This window comes from Bombina bombina, chromosome 3 (assembly GCF_027579735.1).
Source record: "Bombina bombina isolate aBomBom1 chromosome 3, aBomBom1.pri, whole genome shotgun sequence".
NCBI lineage: Eukaryota > Metazoa > Chordata > Amphibia > Anura > Bombinatoridae > Bombina > Bombina bombina.
The window spans coordinates 642,814,167-642,841,491 of record NC_069501.1 but is presented as its reverse complement, the minus strand read 5'-3'; the positions used below and the strand labels follow the sequence as shown (position 1 = coordinate 642,841,491).

Genomic DNA, 27,325 nt, shown 5'->3' with positions numbered 1-27,325 from the left:
AAAAATAATCCACAACCCAAATCAAAAAGTTTAATTTCAATAATGAAAAAAAAACTGAAATCATAAGCAGAAGAATCAAACTGAAACAGCTGCCTGAAGTACTTTTCTACCAAAAACTGCTTCAGAAGAAGAGAAAACATAAAAATGGTAGAATTTAGTAAAAGTATGCAAAGAAGACCAAGTTGCTGCTTTGCAAATCTGATCAACAGAAGCTTCATTCCTAAAAGCCCAGGAAGTAGAAACTGACCTAGTAGAATGAGCCGTAATCCTTTGAGGCGGGGACTTACCCGACTCTATATAAGCATGATGAATCAAAGACTTTAACCAAGACGCCAAAGAAATGGCAGAAGCCTTCTGACCTTTCCTGGAACCAGAAAAGATAACAAATAGACTAGAAGTCTTTCTAAAATGTTTAGTAGCTTCAACATAATATTTCAAAGCTCTTACTACATCCAAAGAATGTAAAGATCTGTCCTTTGAATTCTTAGGATTAGGACACAATGAAGGGACAACAATTTCTCTACTAATGTTGTTAGAATTCACAACCTTAGGTAAAAATTGAAATGAAGTCCGCAACACCGCCTTATCCTGATGAAAAATCAGAAAAGGAGATTCACAAGAAAGAGCAGAAAACTCAGAAACTCTTCTAGCAGAAGAGATGGCCAAAAGGAACAAAACTTTTCAAGAAAGTTATTTAATATCCAGAGAATGCATAGGTTCAAACAGAGGAGCATGTAAAGCCCTCAGAACAAAATTAAGACTCCAAGGAGGAGAGATTGACTTAATGACAGGTTTGATACGAACCAAAGCCTGTACAAAACAATGAATATCAGGAAGATTAGCAATCTTTCTGTGAAAAAGAACAGAAAGAGCAGAGATTTGTCCTTTCAAGGAACTTGCAGACAAACCTTTATCCAAACCATCCTGAAGAAACTGTAAAATTCTAGGAATTCTAAAAGAATGCCAGGAGAATTTATGAGAAGAACACCAAGAAATGTAAGTCTTCCAGACTCGATAATAAATCTTCCTAGACACAGATTTACGAGCCTGTAACATAGTATTAATTACTGAGTCAGAGAAACCTCTATGACTAAGAATCAAACGTTCAATTTCCATACCTTCAAATTTAATGATTTGAGATCCTGATGGAAAAATGGGCCTTGAAATAGAAGGTCTGGTCTTAACGGAAGTGTCCAAGGTTGGCAACTGGCCATCCGAATGAGATCCGCATACCAAAACCTGTGAGGCCATGCTGGAGCCACCAGCAGAACAAACGAACGTTCCATTAGAATTTTGGAAATCACTCTTGGAAGAAGAACTAGAGGCAGAAAGATATAGGCAGGATGATAATTCCAAGGAAGCGACAACGCGTCCACTGGTTCCGCCTGAGGATCCCTGGATCTGGACAGATACCTGGGAAGTTTCTTGTTTAGATGAGAGGCCATCAGATCTATTTCTGGAAGTCCCCAGATATGAACAATCTGAAGAAATACCTCTGGGTGAAGAGACCATTCGCTCGGATGTAACGTCTGGCGACAGAGATAATCCGCTTCCCAATTGTCTACACCTGGGATGTGAACCACAGAAATTAGACAGGAGCTGGATTCCGCCCATACAAGTATCCGAGATACTTCTCTCATAGCTTGAGGACTGTGAGTCCCACCTTGATGATTGACATACGCCACGGTTGTGACATTGTCCGTCTGAAAACAAATAAACGATTCTCTCTTCAGAAGAGGCCAGAACTGGAGAGCCCTGAAAATCGCACGGAGTTCCAAAATGTTGATTGGTAATCTCGCCTCCTGAGATTCCCAAACCCCCTGCGCTGTCAGAGATCCCCATACAGCTCCCCAACCTGAAAGACTCGCATCTGTTGAGATCACAGTCCAGGTTGGACGAACAAAAGAGGTCCCTTGAATTAAACGATGGTGATCTAACCACCAAGTCAGAGAAGATAGAATATTGGGATTTAAGGATATTATTTGTGATATCCTTGTATAATCCCTGCACCACTGGTTCAACATACAAAGCTGAAGAGGTCTCATGTGAAAACGAGCAAAGGGGATCGCGTCCGATGCAGCAGTCATGAGACCTAGAAATTCCATGCAAAAAGCTACCGAAGGGAATGATTGAGACTGAAGGGTTCGACAAGCTGAAAACAACTTCAGACGTCTCTTTTCTGTTAAAGACAAAGTCATGGACACTGAATCTATTTGAAAGCCCAAAAAGGTTACCTTTGTCTGAGGAATCAAGGAACTCTTTGGAAAATTGATCCTCCAACCATGTCTTTGAAGAAACAACACAAGTTGATTCGTATGAGATTCTGCAGAATGTAAAGACTGAGCAAGTACCAAGATATCGTCCAAATAAGGAAATACCGCAATACCCTGATCTCTGAGAACTTTTGAAAAGATCCTTGGAGCTGTTGCTAGGCCAAACGGAAGGGCAACAAACTGGTAATGCTTGTTTAGAAAAGAGAATCTCAGAAACTGATAGTGATCTGGATGAATTGGAATATGAAGATATGCATCCTGTAAATCTATTGTGGACATATAATGCCCTTGCTGAACAAAAGGCAGAATAGTCCTTATAGTCACCATTTTGAATGTTGGTATTCTCACATAACGATTCAATATTTTTAGATCCAGAACTGGTCTGAAGGAATTCTCCTTCTTTGGTAAAATGAATAGATTTGAGTAAAACCCCAGACCCCGTTCCAGAACTGGAACTGGCACAATTACCCCAGTCAACTCTAGGTCTGAAACACATTTCAGAAATGCCTGAGCCTTCACTGGATTTACTGGAATGCGTGAGAGAAAAAATCTTCTCACAGGTGGCCTTACCTTGAAACCTATTCGGTACCCTTGTGAAACAATGTTCTGAATCCAAAGACTGTGAATCAAATTGATCCAAATATCTTTGAAAAATCGTAACCTGCCCCCTACCAGCTGTGCTGGAATGAGGGCCGCACCTTCATGCGGATTTGGGAGCTCGTTTTGACTTTCTAAAAGGCTTGGATTTATTCCAGACTGGAGAAGGTTTCCAAGCAGAAACCGTTCCTTTAGAGGAAGGGTCAGGCTTCTGTTCCTTATTCTGACGAAAGGAACGAAAACGATTAGCAGCTCTGTATTTACCTTTAGATTTTTTGTCCTGAGGCAAAAAAGTTCCTTTCCCCCCAGTAACAGTTGAAATAATAGAATCCAACTGTGAACCAAATAATTTATTACCTTGGAAAGAAAGAGAAAGCAAAGTTGACTTAGAAGTCATATCTGCATTCCAAGATTTAAGCCATAGAGCTCTTCTAGCTAAGATAGCTAAAGACATATATCTGACATCAATTCTAATGATATAAAAAATGGCATCACAAATAAAGTTATTAGCATGTTGAAGAAGTTTAACAATGCTATAAGTATTATGGTCTGACACTTGTTGCGCTAAAGCCTCCAACCAGAAAGTTGAAGCTGCAGCAACATCAGCCAAAGAAATAGCAGGTCTAAGAAGATTACCTGAACATAAATAAGCTCTCCTTAGAAAGGATTCAAGCTTCCTGTCTAAAGGATCCTTAAAGAGGTACTATCCGTCGTAGGAATAGTAGTACGTTTAGCAAGAGTAGAAATAGCCCCATCAACTTTAGGAATTTTATCCCAAAATTCTAATCTATCAGATGGCACAGGGCACAATTTCCTAAACTTCTGAAATAGTATCAGGAACTGGAAAAACTTCAGGAATAACTACATGAGGTTTAAAAACCGAATTTAAACGCTTAGTAGATTTAGTATCAAGAGGACTAGACTCCTCCATATCTAATGCAATTAACACTTCTTTAAGTAAAGAACGAATAAACTCCATCTTAAATAAATATGAAGATTTATCTGTGTCAATATCTGAGGCAGAATCTTCTGAACCAGATAGATCCTCATCAGAAATAGATAAATCAGAATGACGACGGTCACTTACAAATTCATCTGAAATATGAAAAGTTTTAAAAGACCTTTTACGCTTACTGGAAGGAGGAATAACAGACAGAGCCTTCCTAATAGAATTAGAAACAAATTATTTTACATTAACAGGGACATCCTGAACATTAGATGTTGAAGGAACAACAACAGGTAATGGATTATTACTAATGGAAATACAATCTGCATTAGAGAGTTTATCATGACAGTTATCACAAACAGCCGGAGGAACAGATACCAAAAGTTTACAACAGATGCACTTAACTTTGGTAGAACCAGCATCAGGCAGCGTCTTTCCAGAAGTAGATTCTGATCCAGGGTCATGTTGAGACATCTTGCAATATGTAACAGAAAAAACAACATATAAAGCAAAATTATCAAATTCCTTAAATGACAGTTTCAGGAATGGGAAAAAATGCCAAATGAACAAGCCTCTAGCAACCAGAAGCAATGAGAAAATGAGACTGAAATAATGTGAAAAAAAACAAAAAAAGGTGGAGACAAGAATGACGCCCACATTTTTTGGCGCCAAGAATGACGCCCACATTATTGGCGCCAAGTACAACGCCTATATTTTTGGCGCCAAAAATGACGCCACATCCTGTGACGTCGAAAAAAACGACACCCACAATTTTGGCTCAAAAATACGTCTGAACGTCAAAAATGACGCAACCATACTCAAACTTTCGGCGTCAATTAGGGCGCCGGAAATGACAAAATTTTTGCGCCAAGAATGACGCAATAAAATGAAGCATTTTCAGCCCCCTCGAGCCTAACAGCCCACAGGGAAAAAACATAATTTATGCTTACCTGATAAATTTATTTCTCTTGTAGTGTATCCAGTCCACGGATCATCCATTACTTGTGGGATATTCTCCTTCCCAACAGGAAGTTGCAAGAGGATCACCCACAGCAGAGCTGCTATATAGCTCCTCCCCTCACTGCCATATCCAGTCATTCGACCGAAACAAGACGAGAAAGGAGAAACCATAGGGTGCAGTGGTGACTGTAGTTTAATTAAAATTTAGACCTGCCTTAAAAGGACAGGGCGGGCCGTGGACTGGATACACTACAAGAGAAATAAATTTATCAGGTAAGCATAAATTATGTTTTCTCTTGTTAAGTGTATCCAGTCCACAGATCATCCATTACTTGTGGGATACCAATACCAAAGCTAAAGTACACAGATGATGGGAGGGACAAGGCAGGAACTTAAACGGAAGGAACCACTGCCTGTAGAACCTTTCTCCCAAAAACAGCCTCCGAAGAAGCAAAAGTGTCAAATTTGTAAAATTTTGAAAAGGTGTGAAGCGAAGACCAAGTCGCAGCCTTGCAAATCTGTTCAACAGAGGCCTCATTTTTAAAGGCCCAGGTGGAAGCCACAGCTCTAGTAGAATGAGCTGTAATCCTTTCAGGGGGCTGCTGTCCAGCAGTCTCATAGGCTAAGCGTATTATGCTCCGAAGCCAAAAGGAGAGAGAGGTTGCCGAAGCTTTTTGACCTCTCCTCTGTCCAGAGTAAACGACAAACAGGGCAGATGTTTGACAAAAATCTTTAGTAGCCTGTAAGTAAAACTTCAAGGCACGGACTACGTCCAGATTATGCAAAAGACGTTCCTTCTTTGAAGAAGGATTAGGACACAATGATGAAACAACAGTCTCTTGATTGATATTCCTGTTAGAAACCACCGTAGGGAAAAAACCCAGGTTTGGTACGCAGAACTACCTTGTCTGAATGAAAAATCAGATAAGGAGAATCAAAATGTAAGGCAGATAACTCAGAGACTCTTCGAGCCGAGGAAATAGCCATCAAAAACAGAACTTTCCAAGATAAAGTTTGATATCAATGGAATGAAGGGGTTCAAACGGAACTCCCTGAAGAACTTTAAGAACCAAGTTTAAGCTCCACGGGGGAGCAACAGTTTTAAACACAGGCTTAATCCTAACCAAAGCCTGACAAAATGCCTGGACGTCTGGAACTTCTGCCAGACGCTTGTGCAAAAGAATAGACAGAGCAGAGATCTGTCCTTTTAAAGAACTAGCTGATAAGCCTTTGTCCAAACCCTCTTGGAGCAAGGACAATATCCTAGGAATCCTAACCTTACTCCATGAGTAACTCTTGGATTCACACCAATAAAGATATTTACGCCATATCTTATGGTAGATTTTTCTGGTGACAGGCTTCCGAGCCTGTATTAAGGTATCAATGACTGACTCGGAGAAGCCACGCCTTGATAGAATCAAGCGTTCAATCTCCATGCAGTCAGTCTCAGAGAAATTAGATTTGGATGATTGAAAGGACCTTGTATTAGAAGGTCCTGCCTCAGAGGCAGAGTCCATGGTGGAAGAGATGACCTGTCCACTAGGTCTGCATACCAGGTCCTGCGTGGCCACGCAGGTGCTATCAGAATCACTGATGCTCTCTCCTGTTTGATTTTGGCAATCAGTTGAGGGAGCAGAGGAAACGGTGGAAACACATAGGCCAGCTTGAAGAACCAAGGAGCTGCTAGAGCATCTATCAGCGTTGCTCCCGGGTCCCTGGATCTGGATCCGTAACAAGGAAGCTTGGCGTTCTGGCAAGACGCCATGAGATCCAGTTCTGGTTTGCCCCAACGATGGACCAGTTGAGCAAACACCTCCGGATGGAGTTCCCACTCCCCCGGATGAAAAGTCTGACGACTTAGAAAATCCGCCTCCCAGTTCTCTACGCCTGGGATGTGGATCGCTGACAGGTGGCAAGAGTGAGACTCTGCCCAGCGAATTATCTTTGAGACTTCTAACATATGGTTGATGTAAGCCACAGTCGTGATGTTGTCCGACTGAAATCTGATGAACCTCAGTGTTGCTAACTGAGACCAAGCTAGAAGAGCCTTGAATATTGCTCTTAACTCCAGAATATTTATTGGGAGGAGTTTCTCCTCCTGAGTCCACGATCCCTGAGCCTTCAGGGAGTTCCAGACTGCGCCCCAACCTAGAAGGCTGGCATCTGTTGTTACAATCGTCCAATCTGGCCTGCGAAAGGTCATACCCTTGGACAGATGGACCCGAGAAAGCCACCAGAGAAGAAAATCTCTGGTCTCTTGATCCAGATTTAGTAGAGGGGACAAATCTGAGTAATCCCCATTCCACTGACTTAGCATGCATAATTGCAGCAGTCTGAGATGCAGGCGCGCAAATGCAACTATGTCCATTGCCGCTACCATTAAGCCGATTACTTCCATGCACTGAGCCACTGACGGGCGTGGAATGGAATGAAGGACACGGCAAGCATTTAGAAGTTTTGATAACCTGGACTCCGTCAGGTAAATTTTCATCTCTACAGAATCTATAAGAGTCCCTAGGAAGGAGACTCGTGAGTGGTGATAGAGAACTCTTTTCCACGTTCACTTTCCACCCATGCGACCTCAGAAATGCCAGAACTATCTCTGTATGAGACTTGGCAATTTAAAAGCTTGACGCCTGTATCAGGATGTCGTCTAGATACGGAGCCACCGATATGCCTCGCGGTCTTAGAACCGCCAGAAGTGAGCCCAGAACCTTTGTAAAAATTCTCGGGGCAGTGGCCAACCCGAAGGGAAGAGCTACAAATTGGTAATGCCTGTCTAGAAAGGAAAACCTTAGGAACCGATGATGATCTTTGTGAATCGGTATGTGAAGGTAGGCATCCTTTAAGTCCACTGTGGTCATGTACTGACCCTCTTGGATCATGGGTAGGATGGTCCGAATAGTTTCCATTTTGAATGATGGAACTCTGAGGAATTTGTTTAAGATCTTTAGATCCAAGATTGGTCTGAAGGTTCCCTCTTTCTTGGGAACCACAAACAGATTGGAATAAAATCCCTGTCCTTGTTCCGTCCGTGGAACTGGATGGATCACTCCCATTACTAGGAGGTCTTAAACACAGCTTAGGAATGCCTCTTTCTTTATCTGGTTTGCTGATAACCTTGAAAGATGAAATCTCCCTTGTGGAGGAGAAGCTTTGAAGTCCAGAAGATATCCTTGAGATATGATCTCCAACGCCCAGGGATCCTGAACATCTCTTGCCCACGCCTGGGCGAAGAGAGAAAGTCTGCCCCCCACTAGATCCGTTTCCGGATAGGGGGCCGTTCCTTCATGCTGTCTTGGGGAGCAGCAGGCTTTCTGGCCTGCTCGCCCTTGTTCCAGGACTGGTTAGGTTTCCAGGCCTGTCTGGAATGAGCAACAGTTCCCTCTTGTTTTGAAGCGGAGGAAGTTGATGCTGCTCCTGCCTTGAAATTTCGAAAGGCACGAAAATTAGACTGTTTGGCCTTTGATTTGGCCCTGTCCTGAGGAAGGGTATGACCCTTGCCTCCAGTAATGTCAGCAATAATTTCCTTCAAGCCAGACCCGAATAAGGTCTGCCCCTTGAAAGGAATGTTGAGTAATTTAGACTTTGAAGTCACGTCAGCTGACCAGGATTTAAGCCATAGCGCCCTACGCGCCTGGATGGCGAATCTGGAATTCTTAGCCGTTAGTTTAGTCAAATGAACAATGGCATCAGAAACAAATGAGTTAGCTAGCTTAAGCGTTCTAAGCTTGTCAATAATTTCATTCAATGGAGCTGTCTGGATGGCCTCTTCCAGGGCCTCAAACCAGAATGCCGCCGCCGCAGCAGTGACAGGCGCAATGCATGCAAGGGGCTGTAAAATAAAACCTTGTTGAATAAACATTTTCTTAAGGTAACCCTCCAATTTTTTATCCATTGGATCTGAAAAAGCACAACTGTCCTCAACCGGGATAGTGGTACGCTTTGCTAAAGTAGAAACTGCTCCCTCCACCTTAGGGACCGTCTGCCATAAGTCCCGTGTAGTGGCGTCTATTGGAAACATTTTTCTAAATATAGGAGGTGGGGAAAAGGGCACACCGGGTCTATCCCACTCCTTGCTAATAATTTCTGTAAGCCTTTTAGGTATAGGAAAAACGTCAGTACACACCGGCACCGCATAGTATCTATCCAGCCTACACAATTTCTCTGGAATTGCAACTGTGTTACAGTCATTCAGAGCAGCTAATACCTCCCCAAGCAATACACGGAGGTTCTCAAGCTTAAATTTAAAATTAGAAATCTCTGAATCAGGTTTCCCCGAGTCAGAGATGTCACCCACAGACTGAAGCTCTCCGTCCTCATGTTCTGCATACTGTGAGGCAGTATCAGACATGGCTCTAACAGCATTTGCGCGCTCTGTATCTCTCCTAACCCCAGAGCTATCGCGCTTGCCTCTTAATTCAGGCAATCTAGATAATACCTCTGACAGGGTATTATTCATAATTGCAGCCATGTCCTGCAAGGTAATCGCTATGGGCGTCCCTGATGTAATTGGCGCCATATTAGCGTGTGTCCCCTGAGCGGGAGGCGAAGGGTCTGACACGTGGGGAGAGTTAGTCGGCATAACTTCCCCCTCGACAGAACCCTCTGGTGATAATTCTTTTATAGATAAAGACTGATCTTTACTGTTTAAGGTGAAATCAATACATTTAGTACACATTCTCCTATGGGGCTCCACCATGGCTTTCAAACATAATGAACAAGTAGGTTCCTCTGTGTCAGACATGTTTAAACAGACTAGCAATGAGACTAGCAAGCTTGGAAAACACTTTAAAACAAGTTTACAAGCAATATAAAAAATGTTACTGCGCCTTTAAGAAACACAAATTTTCCCAAATTTTGAAATAACAGTGAAAAAATGCAGTTACACTAACAAAATTTTTACAGTGTATGTAATAAGTTAGCAGAGCATTGCACCCACTTGCAAATGGATGATTAACCCCTTAATACCAAAAACGGAATAACAAATGACAAAAACGTTCTTTAAACTGTCACAGCTCTACTGTGGCTTTTTACCTCCCTCAATACGACTTTTGAAGACTTTTGAGCCCTTCAGAGAAGTCCTGGATCATGCAGGAAGAAGCTGGATGTCTGTGTCTGTAATTTTTGCTGTGCAAAAAAACGCCAAAATAGGCCCCTCCCACTCATATTACAACAGTGGGAAGCCTCAGGGAACTGTTTATAGGCAAAATTCAAGCCAGCCATGTGGAAAAAACTAGGCCCCAATAAGTTTTATCACCAAACATATGTAAAAAACGATTAAACATGCCAGCAAACGTTTTAAAATACACTTTTATAAGAGTATGTATCTCTATTAATAAGCCTGATACCAGTCGCTATCACTGCATTTAAGGCTTTACTTACATTACTTCGGTATCAGCAGCATTTTCTAGCAAATTCCATCCCCAGAAAAATATTTTAACTGCACATACCTTATTACAGGAAAACCTGCACGCTATTCCCCCTCTGAAGTTACCTCACTCCTCAGAATATGTGAGAACAGCAAAGGATCTTAGTTACTTCTGCTAAGATCATAGAAAACGCAGGCAGATTCTTCTTCCAAATACTGCCTGAGATAAACAGTACACTCCGGTACCATTTAAAAATAACAAACTTTTGATTGAAGAAATAAACTAAGTATAAAACACCACAGTCCTCTTACGACCTCCATCTTAGTTGAGAGTTGCAAGAGAATGACTGGGTATGGCAGTGAGGGGAGGAGCTATATAGCAGCTCTGCTGTGGGTGATCCTCTTGCAACTTCCTGTTGGGAAGGAGAATATCCCACAAGTAATGGATGATCCGTGGACTGGATACACTTAACAAGAGAAAAAGTCAATTGAAAACAATTCTTTTAAGGTAAGAAAAAAATATTTCATATGCATTATCCCAAATAATGAAACTGACTGTCTGAAATAAGGAATACTGATTATCCTGAATCATGGCAAATATAAGTTTAAAGACATATATTTAGAACTTTACATATAAAGTGCCCAACCATAGCTTAGAGTGTCATAAAAAATAAGACTTACTTACCCTAAGACACTCATCTATATATAGTAGAAAGCCAAACCAGTATTGAAACGAGAATCAGTAGAGGTAATGGTATATAAGAGTATATCGTCGATCTGAAAAGGGAGGTAAGAGAAGAATCTCTACGACCGATAACAGAGAACCTATGAAATAGATCCCGTAGAAGAAGACCATTGAATTCAAATAGGCAATACTCTCTTCACATCCCTCTGACATTCACTGCACTCTGAGAGGAAAACCGGGCTCCAGCCTGCTGCGAAGCACATATCAACGTAGAATCTAGCACAAACTTACTTCACCACCTCCATTGGAGGCAAAGTTTGTAAAACTGAATTGTGGGTGTGGTGAGGGGTGTATTTGTAGGCATTTTGAGGTTTGGGAAACTTTGCCCCTCCTGGTAGGAATGTATATCCCATACGTCACTAGCTCATGGACTCTTGCTAATTACATGAAAGAAATATATTTGTAACCATATTTGCATATGGTTCCAAGAAGTAGATATACTGTAAATACTGTATAATCATTGGACATCAATTTGTTTCTGCTGTTTTAATATTCAGATATCCTATTCATAACAAATTTAAAGAAAATGAATCATAGTTTCCATTAAAGTGAATGCCCGGTTTTAAAAAATTTGATTAAAAACAGGGGCACTTTAATTCATCAAAATTTGATCCTGTTGAGAAAAAAAACTTAACTTTTAATCTTCACAGCAGCTCCAGCTTCCTCTGGTCGTTGCAAGCTATTTCTGACGTCAGAAATGATGGATAGGTCATCCTCCAATCACAGCTCCCCCTCCCCCCCCCCCCCCCCCCCGGGGGTATCAGTGTCTGATTCAATGCCGTGATTGGAGGAAGCAGGATTCCTCATTTTAGACCCAGGAAGAGGCTTTGCGACAGGCAGAGGAAGCTGGAGCTGCTGTGAAGTTTAAAAGGTAAGTTTTTTTTCTCAACAGGAGTGAAATGTAAATTTTGATGAATTAAAGTGCCCCTGTTTTTAATAAAAAAATTTAAAATCGGGCACTTATAGCATCAAAATTGACATTCACTTTAAATATCATTAAGTTGCTCAACCAATAATGCACAACAATAAGTACATTGTGATTTAATGTTTACAAATGAGGTTACAAAAGCAACACAGATTAAAATGATAAAATGCTATCACTGTTTATTGTCTTGAACATTTAAATAGGTTTTCTTACGGTGAAGTGCCCTGGAAATGGAAACAAAATGCCTTTCTTTATTTTATGACTGACAGCACATGAGGCAGATGGTATCAAATGGTGGGGTTAATAATTAGCCATCTATTTGAAGATACAAAATAAGATACTTTAAAATAAAAAAATTAAGATCTAATATATCCAACAGGAAACTACTTTTTACCTTTCCTTCTGTTCTGTCTTTTCAGCCTAGTAAAGTACCAAACCAGGAAAGGTGGATCATTAGCAACTGTCACCCAGAAAATGAAGATCTAGCTTTCTCATATTCTAAGTGTTGTGCTGTTGCAGAAAAATAAAATACCAGAACACTGGATTCATACCAAAGTAATGAGAAGCCCCATATGGGTGGGCATATTTGTATAAAAACAAACAGGCTCAACCCCCCCCCCCCCCCCCACCACCACACACACACAGCACACCACAACCACAAGTGAAATAAAATGATAATGAAAAACAGTCCGTTACATTAGTATTATATTTTTTTTCACAAAGGCTCCCTTAGCTTAGGCAAATAAATTGCATTTTGTTAAAGTATGTGAAGGACACCACCTGTCCTCTCTACACAAATGCTCATGTGATGGACGCTGCCCATACAAGTCACCAACAAACAAGCAGAGTCCACAATAACAAAAGAAGAAAAATCTTTCCTAACTGCAACAGTTGAAGATATTTTAAAGTGCTTTCTTGGTAGCCTGTAGACAATGCCCTATGACACCAGTGCAGGATAAATAGAATCAGACCTGTTCAATGGTGCAATAGCTTTTAAATAATATTTTAGAGCTCTCACAATAATGAGAGAGATTAGGACAAAATATTATAACACCCCTTTCCAAGTTCATATTAGGTGATGATACTGCCATGGAGAAAGTATTGTGAGTAAAAACATACTTACCTCGGTGGGGAAGAAAAAAAAGATAAAGAGGGTGAGTATAAAGCAAAAGGTCCCACAGTGTGCACAACAGGATTTTTGGGTGGGATGCAAAGGATGTCCCTAGAAGGGTTCAGATCCATAGAAGAAATTAAAATAATTAATTTGCAGGTAAAAAGTAAAAAAAAAAAAAAAAATGGTCTGTAAGGAAAACAATAAAGTAGAATTTTGCACAACCAGCTATTCTAAAGGCCTTTTTATCATAACCTAGAATTTGAGAAATAAAGAGACACTTTCAGGTGAAGTATGGAAATTGCACCAATGATCTAGCGGACCACACCTGAAAAAGCACTATGGGGTAGCAGGTTTTTGTGCACAAATGAAAGATTAGGGATTCAATAACCAGGTTGTAAACACTAATGCTGGCAAACCAGAGTAATGGACGACAAATCAAGAAATCTAGAGAGAAGGAAAAATAATTACATTTATACATCAAGTCCTTCTTGGTTATAATGTTGCAATGAGCATTGTACACAGATAATCTTATTTAAAGTGAATGTCAATTTTGATGCTAAAGTGCCCGGTTTTTAAAAATTGGATTAAAAACAGGGGCACTTTAATTCATCAATATTTACATTTCACTCCTGTCGTGAAAAAAACTTACCTTTTAAACTTGACAGCAGCTCCAGCTTCTTCTGGTCGTTGCAAGCCATTTCCGGCGTCAGAAAAGATGGATAGGTCATCCTCCAAACACGGCTTCTCCCCAGGGGAATCAGTGTCTGATTCAACGCCGTGATTGGAGGAAGCCGGATTCCTCATTTTAGACCCAGGAAGAGGCTTTGCGACGAGTGGAGGAATCTGGAGCGGCTTTCAAGTTTAAAAGGTACGTTTTTTTTCACAACAGAAGTGAAATGTAAATTTTGATGAATTAAAGTGCCCCTGTTTTTAATCCAATTTTTAAAAACCGGGCACTTTAGCATCAAAATTGACATTCACTTTAATATGGTGGAAAGAGTATGAGTTTATAGACAATAGGAAGAAAACAGACTAGGGGATACTTAACTTTACTTTTCACAATTATATATACATTTCCCATGGGAACTCTTCTACATAGCAGGCAATTTTTTGCTTTTTTGGAACTTCAAATTTTAATTAAGAAAGGGACTATCCAAACAGAGATGTACAGAAAAAGAAACCTCTGCAAATATGGTTCTGAGGCCAGATAGTCGTCATACAATTTCAGAAATAAAAAAAATTCCATATGGCCAATATCCGAGATGTAAGCAGAATTGTTCTACTATAGATTCCTTTAAAATGTATGATAAAGATCTTACAAATAGTTTTTCAAATAGAGTTTGTTCTCAAAATAGCCTCACAAAGACCTATGAGGGAGCATATCAAAGCTCAAGAGATGAGATATTATATAAGCCCCAAGAAAGAGAAAAATCCGATGGGAATGTAGTAAGATTCATTTAAACTTTTTAGCAATAAACAGTAGGACCTTAGAGCTATCCTCCAAAAACACTGGGAGGTATTATGTGTTGATCCCATAATTAGGAAAATAGTAGACGACACTCCTTTGATGACACCAAGCAGGTCCCCAATTTGTGTGATAAATTGGTGCATAGTTACTAGAGATGTTTATTCGGCAGTTTCATTTACTGCCGAAGGCAGAAGGAGGCTGCTTTCGGTATTTGGCTCTTTTCGGCATCAAATATGCTCTTGTGCAAGTGAAACACACTAATATCTGTGCAAATATATATATAAATGAGAGGCAGATTTTCCTCCAATTCACTAATGTTGCGCCATTCTCTAACGTAACAAGAAAAAAGGAAGAATGCAGGCACAAACGGTATGTGCAGTTAACAAATACAGTATTTATTTATTAGAGTAAATAGTCATGGCTGAAGTGTTTCCTGCGCCTAAGGCTAATTTCCTCAGAGAGACTGTGACATCATCATTAAAGGGACAGTAAACATCTAGAGATTGTTACATAAAATGGTTATAGTAACGTCTAATGAAACAACTATGCAATATGTTTTCATTATTTATTTTCCCCCTTTTATGTAATATAGCTCAGAACTTGAAAAGTGCCATGCTGACTTATCAAGCCTAACCCTCATACATATCTGTGCTTTACCTGATAACTGCAAAACAATAAAAATCATACTAATATTATTACCGTGGCTAGGTTGGTTGCCTGCAGACTAAAGTCAAATGGGAAGGAAACAGAATAAATAAATCACCACATCTTAAAAACTACTAACCTTTTGTCCAAAGCACGAAGCACCTTGGCAAAAACCTCCAACTCACAAAATTCACTGCCCAGCTGACAAAGTCTTCCTTGTTGATAAAGCTGAAAACCAAGTAAGAACAGAAATGAGTGGCTCAATACAAAATAATTAAGGAATCCTTAGAGAGATAATACAAATGTATTATTGCACAATCACTAGATCATTAAAGCTCAATTATACACACTGTTGTAATTAATTTATTTTCAATTAAGATCTAATCTCAGTATACTCATTTCAATATGTTTGCAATCGAAAATGTATGTTATATGGATTATAATTCACATTTTTTTAAAAAACATAAAAAAATAAAAAATAAAAAAAATGATGCCTTCAGATTTAACTTGATCAATTACACACACAAACTGAAATATGCTTTAAACCCTTTGGTATCTATAGTACCTATATTTTAAAATGTTGCTTTGGCAGAGACAATTTAAATTGATTTATTTCATGGTGGTGAGAGTCTGTGAGCCATTACTCCTGGGTTTAACTCCTGGTCAGGCAAAGATTCCCCAAATCTCAAAGAGAACTTAAAGGGCCATTAAACCCAAAAATTTTCTTTCATGATTCAGATAGAAAATACAATTTTAAACATCTTTCTAATTTACTTCTATTATCTAATTTGCTGCAATCTTTAGATATCCTTTGTTAAAGAAATAGCAATGCACATTGGTGAGCCAATCACATGAGGCATCTATGTGCAGCCACCAATCAGAAGCTACTGAGCCTATCTAGATATGCTTTTCAGGAAAGAATATAAAGAGATTGAAGCAAATTAGACAACAGAAGTAAATTAGAAAGTTGTTTAAAATGGTATTCTCTATCTGAATCATGAAAGAAAAAAATGTGGGTTTAATGTCCCTTTAATCCCTCCCACCTCTTGGTTATATTAGTCTTACGTATAGCCAAGCAAAGAGAAGTGGAAAGGTATGTAAAGGGAAAATGAGATGCAAATTCAAACAGTCGATAGATAAAAAGTTACGTAAATTATCATAAAATGGGTGGATCTTGTGGAATCTCACCACTTGAAACAAATACATCAGGTAAGTATAAACTTTCTTTTCTTTCATTAGGTAAGAGTCCACAAGCCATTACTTCTGGTAACTAATACCCAAGCTGTAGGTGGGACAATTTTTTTTATTTTTTATTTTTAAAGGTAGGCACTTAATTTCTAGACACTGAAGCCTGGAGGACTTACCTAACAATAACCGTTTCAGAAGAAGAAAGAACATCAAAGTGGTAGAACTTAGTAAAGGTATGCAAGGATGAGTATATGCTGCTGCCTAATTCATTTGTTCAATAGAAGCCTCGTTTATTAAAGCCCAAAAAAGTGGAAACTATCAAGTAGAAGGGGCACTAATAGAAGTTGGGGAAGACTTTCCTTCCATTTAAGGTACAGTCTACATCATAATTTTTATTGTTTAAAATGATAGATAATCCCTTTTACACATTCCCAAGTTTTGCACAACCAACACAGTTATATAAATAACAGAATTTATGTTTACCTGATAAATTTCTTTCTCCAACGGTGTGTCCGGTCCACGGCGTCATCCTTACTTGTGGGATATTCTCTTCCCCAACAGGAAATGGCAAAGAGCCCAGCAAAGCTGGTCACATGATCCCCCCTAGGCTCCGCCTACCCCAGTCATTCGACCGACGTTAAGGAGGAATATTTGCATAGGAGAAACCATATGGTACCGTGGTGACTGTAGTTAAAGAAAATAAATTATCAGACCTGATTAAAAAACCAGGGCGGGCCGTGGACCGGACACACCGTTGGAGAAAGAAATTTATCAGGTAAACATAAATTCTGTTTTCTCCAACATAGGTGTGTCCGGTCCACGGCGTCATCCTTACTTGTGGGAACCAATACCAAAGCTTTAGGACACGGATGAAGGGAGGGAGCAAATCAGGTCACCTAAATGGAAGGCACCACGGCTTGCAAAACCTTTCTCCCAAAAATAGCCTCAGAAGAAGCAAAAGTATCAAACTTGTAAAATTTGGTAAAAGTGTGCAGTGAAGACCAAGTCGCTGCCCTACATATCTGATCAACAGAAGCCTCGTTCTTGAAGGCCCATGTGGAAGCCACAGCCCTAGTGGAATGAGCTGTGATTCTTTCGGGAGGCTGCCGTCCGGCAGTCTCGTAAGCCAATCTGATGATGCTTTTAATCCAAAAAGAGAGAGAGGTAGAAGTTGCTTTTTGACCTCTCCTTTTACCTGAATAAACAACAAACAAGGAAGATGTTTGTCTAAAATCCTTAGTAGCATCTAAATAGAATTTTAGAGCGCGAACAACATCCAAATTGTGCAACAAACGTTCCTTCTTTGAAACTGGTTTCGGACACAGAGAAGGTACGATAATCTCCTGGTTAATGTTTTTGTTAGAAACAACTTTTGGAAGAAAACCAGGTTTAGTACGTAAAACCACCTTATCTGCATGGAACACCAGATAAGGAGGAGAACACTGCAGAGCAGATAATTCTGAGACTCTTCTAGCAGAAGAAATCGCAACTAAAAACAAAACTTTCCAAGATAATAACTTAATATCAACGGAATGTAAGGGTTCAAACGGAACCCCCTGAAGAACTGAAAGAACTAAATTGAGACTCCAAGGAGGAGTCAAAGGTTTGTAAACAGGCTTGATTCTAACCAGAGCCTGAACAAAGGCTTGAACATCTGGCACAGCTGCCAGCTTTTTGTGAAGTAATACCGACAAGGCAGAAATCTGTCCCTTCAGGGAACTTGCAGATAATCCTTTTTCCAATCCTTCTTGAAGGAAGGATAGAATCCTAGGAATCTTAACCTTATCCCAAGGGAATCCTTTAGATTCACACCAACAGATATATTTTTTCCAAATTTTGTGGTAAATCTTTCTAGTTACAGGCTTTCTGGCCTGAACAAGAGTATCGATAACAGAATCTGAGAATCCTCGCTTCGATAAAATCAAGCGTTCAATCTCCAAGCAGTCAGCTGGAGTGAAACCAGATTCGGATGTTCGAACGGACCCTGAACAAGAAGGTCTCGTCTCAAAGGTAGCTTCCAAGGTGGAGCCGATGACATATTCACCAGATCTGCATACCAAGTCCTGCGTGGCCACGCAGGAGCTATCAAGATCACCGACGCCCTCTCCTGATTGATCCTGGCTACCAGCCTGGGGATGAGAGGAAATGGCGGGAACACATAAGCTAGTTCGAAGGTCCAAGGTGCTACTAGTGCATCCACTAGAGCCGCCTTGGGATCCCTGGATCTGGCCCCGTAGCAAGGAACTTTGAAGTTCTGACGAGAGGCCATCAGATCCATGTCTGGAATGCCCCACAGGTGAGTGACTTGGGCAAAGATTTCCGGATGGAGTTCCCACTCCCCCGGATGCAATGTCTGACGACTCAGAAAATCCGCTTCCCAATTTTCCACTCCTGGGATGTGGATAGCAGACAGGTGGCAGGAGTGAGACTCCGCCCATAGAATGATTTTGGTCACTTCTTCCATCGCTAGGGAACTCCTTGTTCCCCCCTGATGGTTGATGTACGCAACAGTTGTCATGTTGTCTGATTGAAACCGTATGAACTTGGTCCTCGCTAGCCGAGGCCAGGCCTTGAGAGCATTGAATATCGCTCTCAGTTCCAGAATATTTATCGGTAGAAGAGATTCTTCCCGAGACCAAAGACCCTGAGCTTTCAGGGATCCCCAGACCGCGCCCCAGCCCATCAGACTGGCGTCGGTCGTGACAATGACCCACTCTGGTCTGCGGAACGTCATCCCTTGAGACAGATTGTCCAGGGACAGCCACCAACGGAGTGAGTCTCTGGTCCTCTGATTTACTTGTATCTTCGGAGACAAGTCTGTATAGTCCCCATTCCACTGACTGAGCATGCACAGTTGTAATGGTCTTAGATGAATGCGCGCAAAAGGAACTATGTCCATCGCCGCTACCATCAACCCGATCACTTCCATGCACTGAGCTATGGAAGGAAGAGGAACGGAATGAAGTATCCGACAGGAGTCTAGAAGTTTTGTTTTTCTGGCCTCTGTTAGAAAGATCCTCATTTCTAAGGAGTCTATAATTGTTCCCAAGAAGGGAACCCTTGTTGACGGGGATAGAGAACTCTTTTCCACGTTCACTTTCCAGCCGTGAGATCTGAGAAAGGCCAGGACAATGTCCGTGTGAGCCTTTGCTTGAGGAAGGGACGACGCTTGAATCAGAATGTCGTCCAGGTAAGGTACTACTGCAATGCCCCTTGGTCTTAGCACCGCTAGAAGGGACCCTAGTACCTTTGTGAAAATCCTTGGAGCAGTGGCTAATCCGAAAGGAAGCGCCACGAACTGGTAATGTTTGTCCAGGAATGCAAACCTTAGGAACCGATGATGTTCCTTGTGGATAGGAATATGTAGATACGCATCCTTTAAATCCACCGTGGTCATGAATTGACCCTCCTGGATGGAAGGAAGAATAGTTCGAATGGTTTCCATCTTGAAAGATGGAACCTTGAGAAACTTGTTTAAGATCTTGAGATCTAAGATTGGTCTGAACGTTCCCTCTTTTTTGGGAACTATGAACAGATTGGAGTAGAACCCCATCCCTTGTTCTCTTATTGGAACAGGATGAATCACTCCCATTTTTAACAGGTCTTCTACACAATGTAAGAACGCCTGTCTTTTTATGTGGTCTGAAGACAACTGAGACCTGTGGAACCTCCCCCTTGGGGGAAGTCCCTTGAATTCCAGGAGATAACCCTGGGAGACTATTTCTAGCGCCCAAGGATCCAGAACATCTCTTGCCCAAGCCTGAGCGAAGAGAGAGAGTCTGCCCCCCACCAGATCCGGTCCCGGATCGGGGGCTAATATTTCATGCTGTCTTGGTAGCAGTGGCAGGCTTCTTGGCCTGCTTTCCCTTGTTCCAGCCTTGCATTGGTCTCCAAGCTGGCTTGGCTTGAGAAGTATTACCCTCTTGCTTAGAGGACGTAGCACTTTGGGCTGGTCCGTTTTTACGAAAGGGACGAAAATTAGGTCTATTTTTCGCCTTGAAAGGCCGATCCTGAGGAAGGGCGTGGCCCTTACCCCCAGTGATATCCGAGATAATCTCTTTCAAGTCAGGGCCAAACAGCGTTTTCCCCTTGAAAGGAATGTTTAGTAGCTTGTTCTTGGAAGACGCATCAGCCGACCAAGATTTCAACCAAAGCGCTCTGCGCGCCACAATAGCAAACCCAGAATTCTTAGCCGCTAACCTAGCCAATTGCAAAGTGGCGTCTAGGGTGAAAGAATTAGCCAATTTGAGAGCATTGATTCTGTCCATAATCTCCTCATAAGGAGGAGAATCACTATCGAGCGCCTTTATCAGCTCATCAAACCAGAAACATGCGGCTGTAGTGACAGGGACAATGCATGAAATTGGTTGTAGAAGGTAACCCTGCTGAACAAACATCTTTTTAAGCAAACCTTCTAATTTTTTATCCATAGGATCTTTGAAAGCACAACTATCCTCTATGGGTATAGTGGTGCGTTTGTTTAAAGTAGAAACCGCTCCCTCGACCTAGAAACCGCTCCACCTCTAGGAACTTGTCCATTTTACATAGTTTCTCTGGGATGACCAACTTTTCACAATCATCCAGAGTGGATAATACCTCCTTAAGCAGAATGCGGAGATGTTCCAACTTAAATTTAAATGCAATTACATCAGGTTCAGCCTGTTGAGAAATGTTCCCTGAATCAGTAATTTCTCCCTCAGACAAAACCTCCCTGGCCCCCTCAGATTGGGTTAGGGGCCCTTCAGAGATATTAATATCAGCGTCGTCATGCTCTTCAGTAACTAAAACAGAGCAGCCACGCTTACGCTGACAAGGGTTCATTTTGGCTAAAATGTTTTTGACAGAATTATCCATTACAGCCGTTAATTGTTGCATAGTAAGGAGTATTGGCGCGCTAGATGTACTAGGGGCCTCCTGAGTGGGCAAGACTCGTGTAGACGAAGGAGGGAATGATGCAGTACCATGCTTACTCCCCTCACTTGAGGAATCATCTTGGGCATCATTGTCATTATCACATAAATCACATTTATTTAAATGAACAGGAATTCTGGCTTCCCCACATTCAGAACACAGTCTATCTGGTAGTTCAGACATGTTAAACAGGCATAAACTTGATAATAAAGTACAAAAAACGTTTTAAAATAAAACCGTTACTGTCACTTTAAATTTTAAACTGAACACACTTTATTACTGCAATTGCGAAAAAACATGAAGGAATTGTACAAAATTCACCAAATTTTCACCACAGTGTCTTAAAGCCTTAAAAGTATTGCACACCAAATTTGGAAGCTTTAACCCTTAAAATAACGGAACCGGAGCCGTTTTAACACTTTAACCCCTTTACAGTCCCTGGAATCTGCTTTGCTGAGACCCAACCAAACCCAAAGGGGAATACGATACCAAATGACGCCTTCAGAAAGCCTTTTCTAAGTATCAGAGCTCCTCTCACATGCGACTGCATGCCATGCCTCTCAAAAACAAGTGCGCCACACCGGCGCGAAAATGAGGCTCTGCTTATGCTTTGGGAAAGCCCCAGAGAAATAAGGTGTCTAATACAGAGCCTGCCGATATTATAATATCAATATACCCAGATAAAATGATTCCTCAAGGCTAAATATGTTTTAAAAATGAATCGATTTAGCCCAGAAAAGTCTACATTCTTAATAAGCCCTTATGAAGCCCTTATTTACCATCGTAATAAACATGGCTTACCGGATCCCATAGGGAAAAATGACAGCTTCCAGCATTACATCGTCTTGTTAGAATGTGTCATACCTCAAGCAGCAAGAGACTGCACACTGTTCCCCCAACTGAAGTTAATTGCTCTCAACAGTCCTGTGTGGAACAGCCATGGATTTTAGTTACGGTGCTAAAATCATTTTCCTCATACAAACAGAAATCTTCATCTCTTTTCTGTTTCTGAGTAAATAGTACATACCAGCACTATTTTAAAATAACAAACTCTTGATTGAATAATAAAAACTACAGTTAAACACTAAAAAACTCTAAGCCATCTCCGTGGAGATGTTGCCTGTACAACGGCAAAGAGAATGACTGGGGTAGGCGGAGCCTAGGGGGGATCATGTGACCAGCTTTGCTGGGCTCTTTGCCATTTCCTGTTGGGGAAGAGAATATCCCACAAGTAAGGATGACGCCGTGGACCGGACACACCTATGTTGGAGAAACACTTTTTACCTCTGTGATTACCTTGTATCTAATCCTCTGGAAACTGCCCCCTTATTTCAGTTCTTTTGGCAGACATCCATTTTAGCCAATCGGAGCTGGCTCACCTGAACTCCACGTGCATGAGCACAGTGTTATCTATATTACACACATGAACTAACACCCTCTAGTGGTGAAAAACTGTCAAAATGCCCTGAGAGAAGAGGTGGCCTTCAAGGGCATAGAAATTAGCATATGAACCTCCTAGGTTTAGCTTTCAACTAAGAATACCAAGAGATCAAAGCAAAAATGGTGATAAAAGTAAATTTATGTTTACCTGATAAATTAATTTCTTCTATGGTACGACGAGTCCACGGATTCATCCTTTACTTGTGGGATATTATCCTCCTGCTAAAAGGAAGTGGAAAACAGCACCACAGCAGAGTTGTCTATATAGCTCCTTCCTTAGCTCCACCCCCCAGTCATTCAACCGAAGGTACAGGAAGAAAAAGGAGAATCTACAAGGTGCAGAGGTGACTGAAGTTTAAAATAAAAAAATATAATCTGTGTTAAAATGACAGGGCGGGCCGTGGACTTGTCATACCATAGAAGAAATTAATTTATCAGGTAAGCATAAATTTACTTTTCTTCTATAAGGTACGACGAGTCCACGGATTCATCCTTTACTTGTGGGATACAATACCAAAGCTACAGGACACGGATGAACGGGAGGGACAAGACAGATGGTTAAACAGAAGGCACCACTGCTTGAAGAACTTTTCTCCCAAAAATAGCCTCAGAAGAAGCAAAAATATCAAATTTGGAAAAGGTATGAAGCGAAGACCAAGTCTCAGCCTTACAAATCTGTTCAACAGAAGCATCATTTTTAAAAGCCCATGTGGAAGCCACCGCTCTAGTAGAGTGAGCTGTAATTCTTTCAGGAGGCTGCTGTCCAGCAGTCTCGTATGCCAAACGGATGATGCTTTTCAGCCAAAAAGAAAGAGAGGTAGCCGTAGCTTTTTGACCTATACGTTTCCAGAATAGACAACAAAGAAGACGATTGACGGAAATCTTTGGTCGCTTGCAAGTAAAACTTCAAAGCACGAACCACGTCCAAGTTGTGCAACAGACGCTCCTTCTTAGAGGAAGGATTAGGACACAGAGAAGGAACAACAATTTCCTGATTGATATTCCTATTAGTAACAACCTTAGGAAGGAATCCAGGTTTGGTACGCAAAACCACCTTATCAGCATGGAAAACAAGATAAGGCGAGTCGGATTGCAATGCAGATAATTCAGAAACTCTTCGCGCCGAAGAGATGGCAACTAAAAACAGAACTTTCCAAGATAGAAGCTTAATATCTAGGGAATGCATAGGTTCAAACGGAACCTCTTGAAGAACTTTAAGAACTAAATTCAAACTCCATGGCGGAGCAACAGGTTTAAACACAAGCTTGATTCTAACTAAAGCCTGACAGAACGGCTGAACGTCTGGAACATCTGCCAGATGCTTGTGCAGTAGAATTGATAAGGCAGATATCTGTCCCTTTAAGGAACTAGCTGATAGCCCCTTCTCCAATCCTTCTTGGAGAAAGGACAAAATCCTAGGAATCCTGATCTTACTCCATGAGTAGCCTTTGGATTCGCACACCAATAAAGATATTTACGCCTTATCTTATGATAAATTTTCCTAGTGACAGGCTTTCGAGCCTGAATCAAGGTATCTATGACCGACTCAGAGAAACCCTGCTTGGATAAAATCAAGCGTTCAATCTTCAAGCAGTCAGCCGCAGAGAAACTAGATTTGGATGCTGGAACGGACCTTGAATCAGAAGGTCCTGTCTCAGTGGCAGAGTCCATGGTGGAAGAGATGACATGTCCACCAGGTCTGCATACCAAGTCAATAAGTGCTATCAAAATCACTGAAGCTCTCTCCTGTTTGATTCTGGCAATCAAATGAGGAAGGAGAGGAAATGGTGGAAACACATAAGCCAGGTTGAACGACCAGGGTACTGCTAGAGCATCTAACAGTACTGCCTGAAGATCCCTTGACCTGGACCCGTAACAAGAAATTTGGTGTTCTGACGAGACGCCATCAGATCCAATTCTGGTGTGCCCCATTTCTGAATCAATTGTGCAAACACCTCCGGATGGAGTTCCCACTCCCCAGGATGAAAAGTCTGACGACTTAGAAAATCTGCTTCCCAGTTCTCCACTCCTGGGATATAGATTGCTGTTAGATGGCAAGAGTGAGTCTCTGCCCATCAAATTATTTTGGTAACCTCTATCATTGCTAGAGAACTCTTTGTTCCCCCCTGATGATTGATATATGCTACAGTCGTGATATTGTCTGACTGGAATCTTATGAATCTGGCCGAAGCCAGCTGAGGCCACGCCAGAAGCGCGTTGAATATCGCTCTCAGTTTTAGAATATTTATCGGGAGCAGAGCCTCCTCCTGAGTCCACAAACCCTGTGCTTTCAGGGAATTCTTTCACTTTACCCTTCCTAGTACTTAGAGTAGGCAAAGCGAATGACTGGGGCGTGGAGCTAAGGGAGGAGCTATATAGACAGCTCTGCTGTGGGGCTCTTTGCCACTTCCTGTTAGCAGGAGGATAATATCCCACAAGTAAAGGATGAATCCGTGGACTCGTCGTACCTTATAGAAGAAAAGTAAATTTTAAAATTGTTTAAAAATACATTCTCTATTTGAATCATGAAAGTTTATTTTGGACTAGACTGTCCCTTTAAGTAAGTACTGTAAAACAAGAATTTTAGCCAAAAAGTAATGGTTGAGACACTTCAGAAACGTTTCTAGCAGAAGATATTTTTAAAAGAAACAAAATCTTCCTAGAAAGAAACATCCAAAGCAAGAATAGGCTCAGACCAAGAAAAATTCTTAGAACCAAATAATGGTTCTGAGGAGGAATTGGTTTAAATCGCCCCTTTTTTTTTTTTTTTTTTTTTTTTTTTTTTTTTTTTTTAAAAAAAAAAGAATTTATGTTTACCTGATAAATTACTTTCTCCAACGGTGTGTCCGGTCCACGGCGTCATCCTTACTTGTGGGATATTCTCTTCCCCAACAGGAAATGGCAAAGAGCCCAGCAAAGCTGGTCACATGATCCCTCCTAGGCTCCGCCTTCCCCAGTCATTCGACCGACGTAAAGGAGGAATATTTGCATAGGAGAAATCATATGATACCGTGGTGACTGTAGTTAAAGAAAATAAATTATCAGACCTGATTAAAAAAACCAGGGCGGGCCGTGGACCGGACACACCGTTGGAGAAAGTAATTTATCAGGTAAACATAAATTCTGTTTTCTCCAACATAGGTGTGTCCGGTCCACGGCGTCATCCTTACTTGTGGGAACCAATACCAAAGCTTTAGGACACGGATGAAGGGAGGGAGCAAATCAGGTCACCTAGATGGAAGGCACCACGGCTTGCAAAACCTTTCTCCCAAAAATAGCCTCAGAAGAAGCAAAAGTATCAAATTTGTAAAATTTAGTAAAAGTGTGCAGTGAAGACCAAGTCGCTGCCTTACATATCTGATCAACAGAAGCCTCGTTCTTGAAGGCCCATGTGGAAGCCACGGCCCTAGTGGAATGAGCTGTGATTCTTTCAGGAGGCTGCCGTCCGGCAGTCTCGTAAGCCAATCTGATGATGCTTTTAAGCCAAAAAGAGAGAGAGGTAGAAGTTGCTTTTTGACCTCTCCTTTTACCAGAATAAACAACAAACAAGGAAGATGTTTGTCTAAAATCCTTTGTAGCATCTAAATAGAATTTTAGAGCACGAACTACATCCAAATTGTGCAACAAACGTTCCTTCTTTGAAACTGGATTCGGACACAAAGAAGGCACGACTATCTCCTGGTTAATGTTTTTGTTAGAAACAACTTTCGGAAGAAAACCAGGTTTAGTACGCAAAACCACCTTATCTGCATGGAACACCAGATAAGGAGGAGAACACTGCAGAGCAGATAACTCTGAAACTCTTCTAGCAGAAGAAATTGCAACCAAAAACAAAACTTTCCAAGATAATAACTTAATATCAACGGAATGTAAGGGTTCAAACGGAACCCCCTGAAGAACTGAAAGAACTAAATTGAGACTCCAAGGAGGAGTCAAAGGTTTGTAAACAGGCTTGGTTCTAACCAGAGCCTGAACAAAAGCTTGAACATCTGGCACAGCCGCCAGCTTTTTGTGAAGTAAAACAGATAAAGCAGAAATCTGTCCCTTCAAAGAACTTGCAGATAATCCTTTCTCCAAACCCTCTTGTAGAAAGGATAGAATCTTAGGAATTTTTATCTTGTTCCATGGGAATCCTTTAGATTCACACCAACAGATATATTTTTTCCATATTTTATGGTAAATTTTTCTAGTTACAGGCTTTCTGGCCTGAACAAGAGTATCAATGACAGAATCTGAGAACCCCCGCTTTGATAAAATCAAGCGTTCAATCTCCAAGCAGTCAGTTGGAGTGAGACCAGATTCGGATGTTCGAACGGACCTTGAACAAGAAGGTCCCGTCTCAAAGGTAGCTTCCATGGTGGAGCCGATGACATATTCACCAGGTCTGCATACCAAGTCCTGCGTGGCCACGCAGGAGCTATCAAGATCACCGATGCCCTCTCCTGATAGATCCTGGCTACCAGCCTGGGGATGAGAGGAAACGGTGGGAATACATACGCTAGTTTGAAGGTCCAAGGTGCTACTAGTGCATCTACTAGAGTCGCCTTGGGATCCCTGGATCTGGACCCGTAGCAAGGAACCTTGAAGTTCTGACGAGAGGCCATCAGATCCATGTCTGGACTGCCCCACAACTGAGTAATTTGGGCAAAGATTTCCGGATGGAGTTCCCACTCCCCCGGATGAAATGACTGACGACTCAGAAAATCTGCTTCCCAATTTTCCACTCCTGGAATGTGGATTGC

The 27,325-nt window shown here is 41.3% G+C and overlaps 1 protein-coding gene across 1 annotated transcript in view; it reads right to left on the bottom strand.

The window, feature by feature from the left end:
- Positions 1 to 27,325, bottom strand: part of APPBP2 (amyloid beta precursor protein binding protein 2) — a 373,616-nt gene that overhangs the window by 206,485 nt on the left and 139,806 nt on the right. The window contains exon 2 of the mRNA XM_053707351.1: positions 15,184 to 15,272. Coding sequence (XP_053563326.1) covers positions 15,184 to 15,272 — 89 coding nt within the window. The remainder of the gene's footprint in view (positions 1 to 15,183; positions 15,273 to 27,325) is intronic.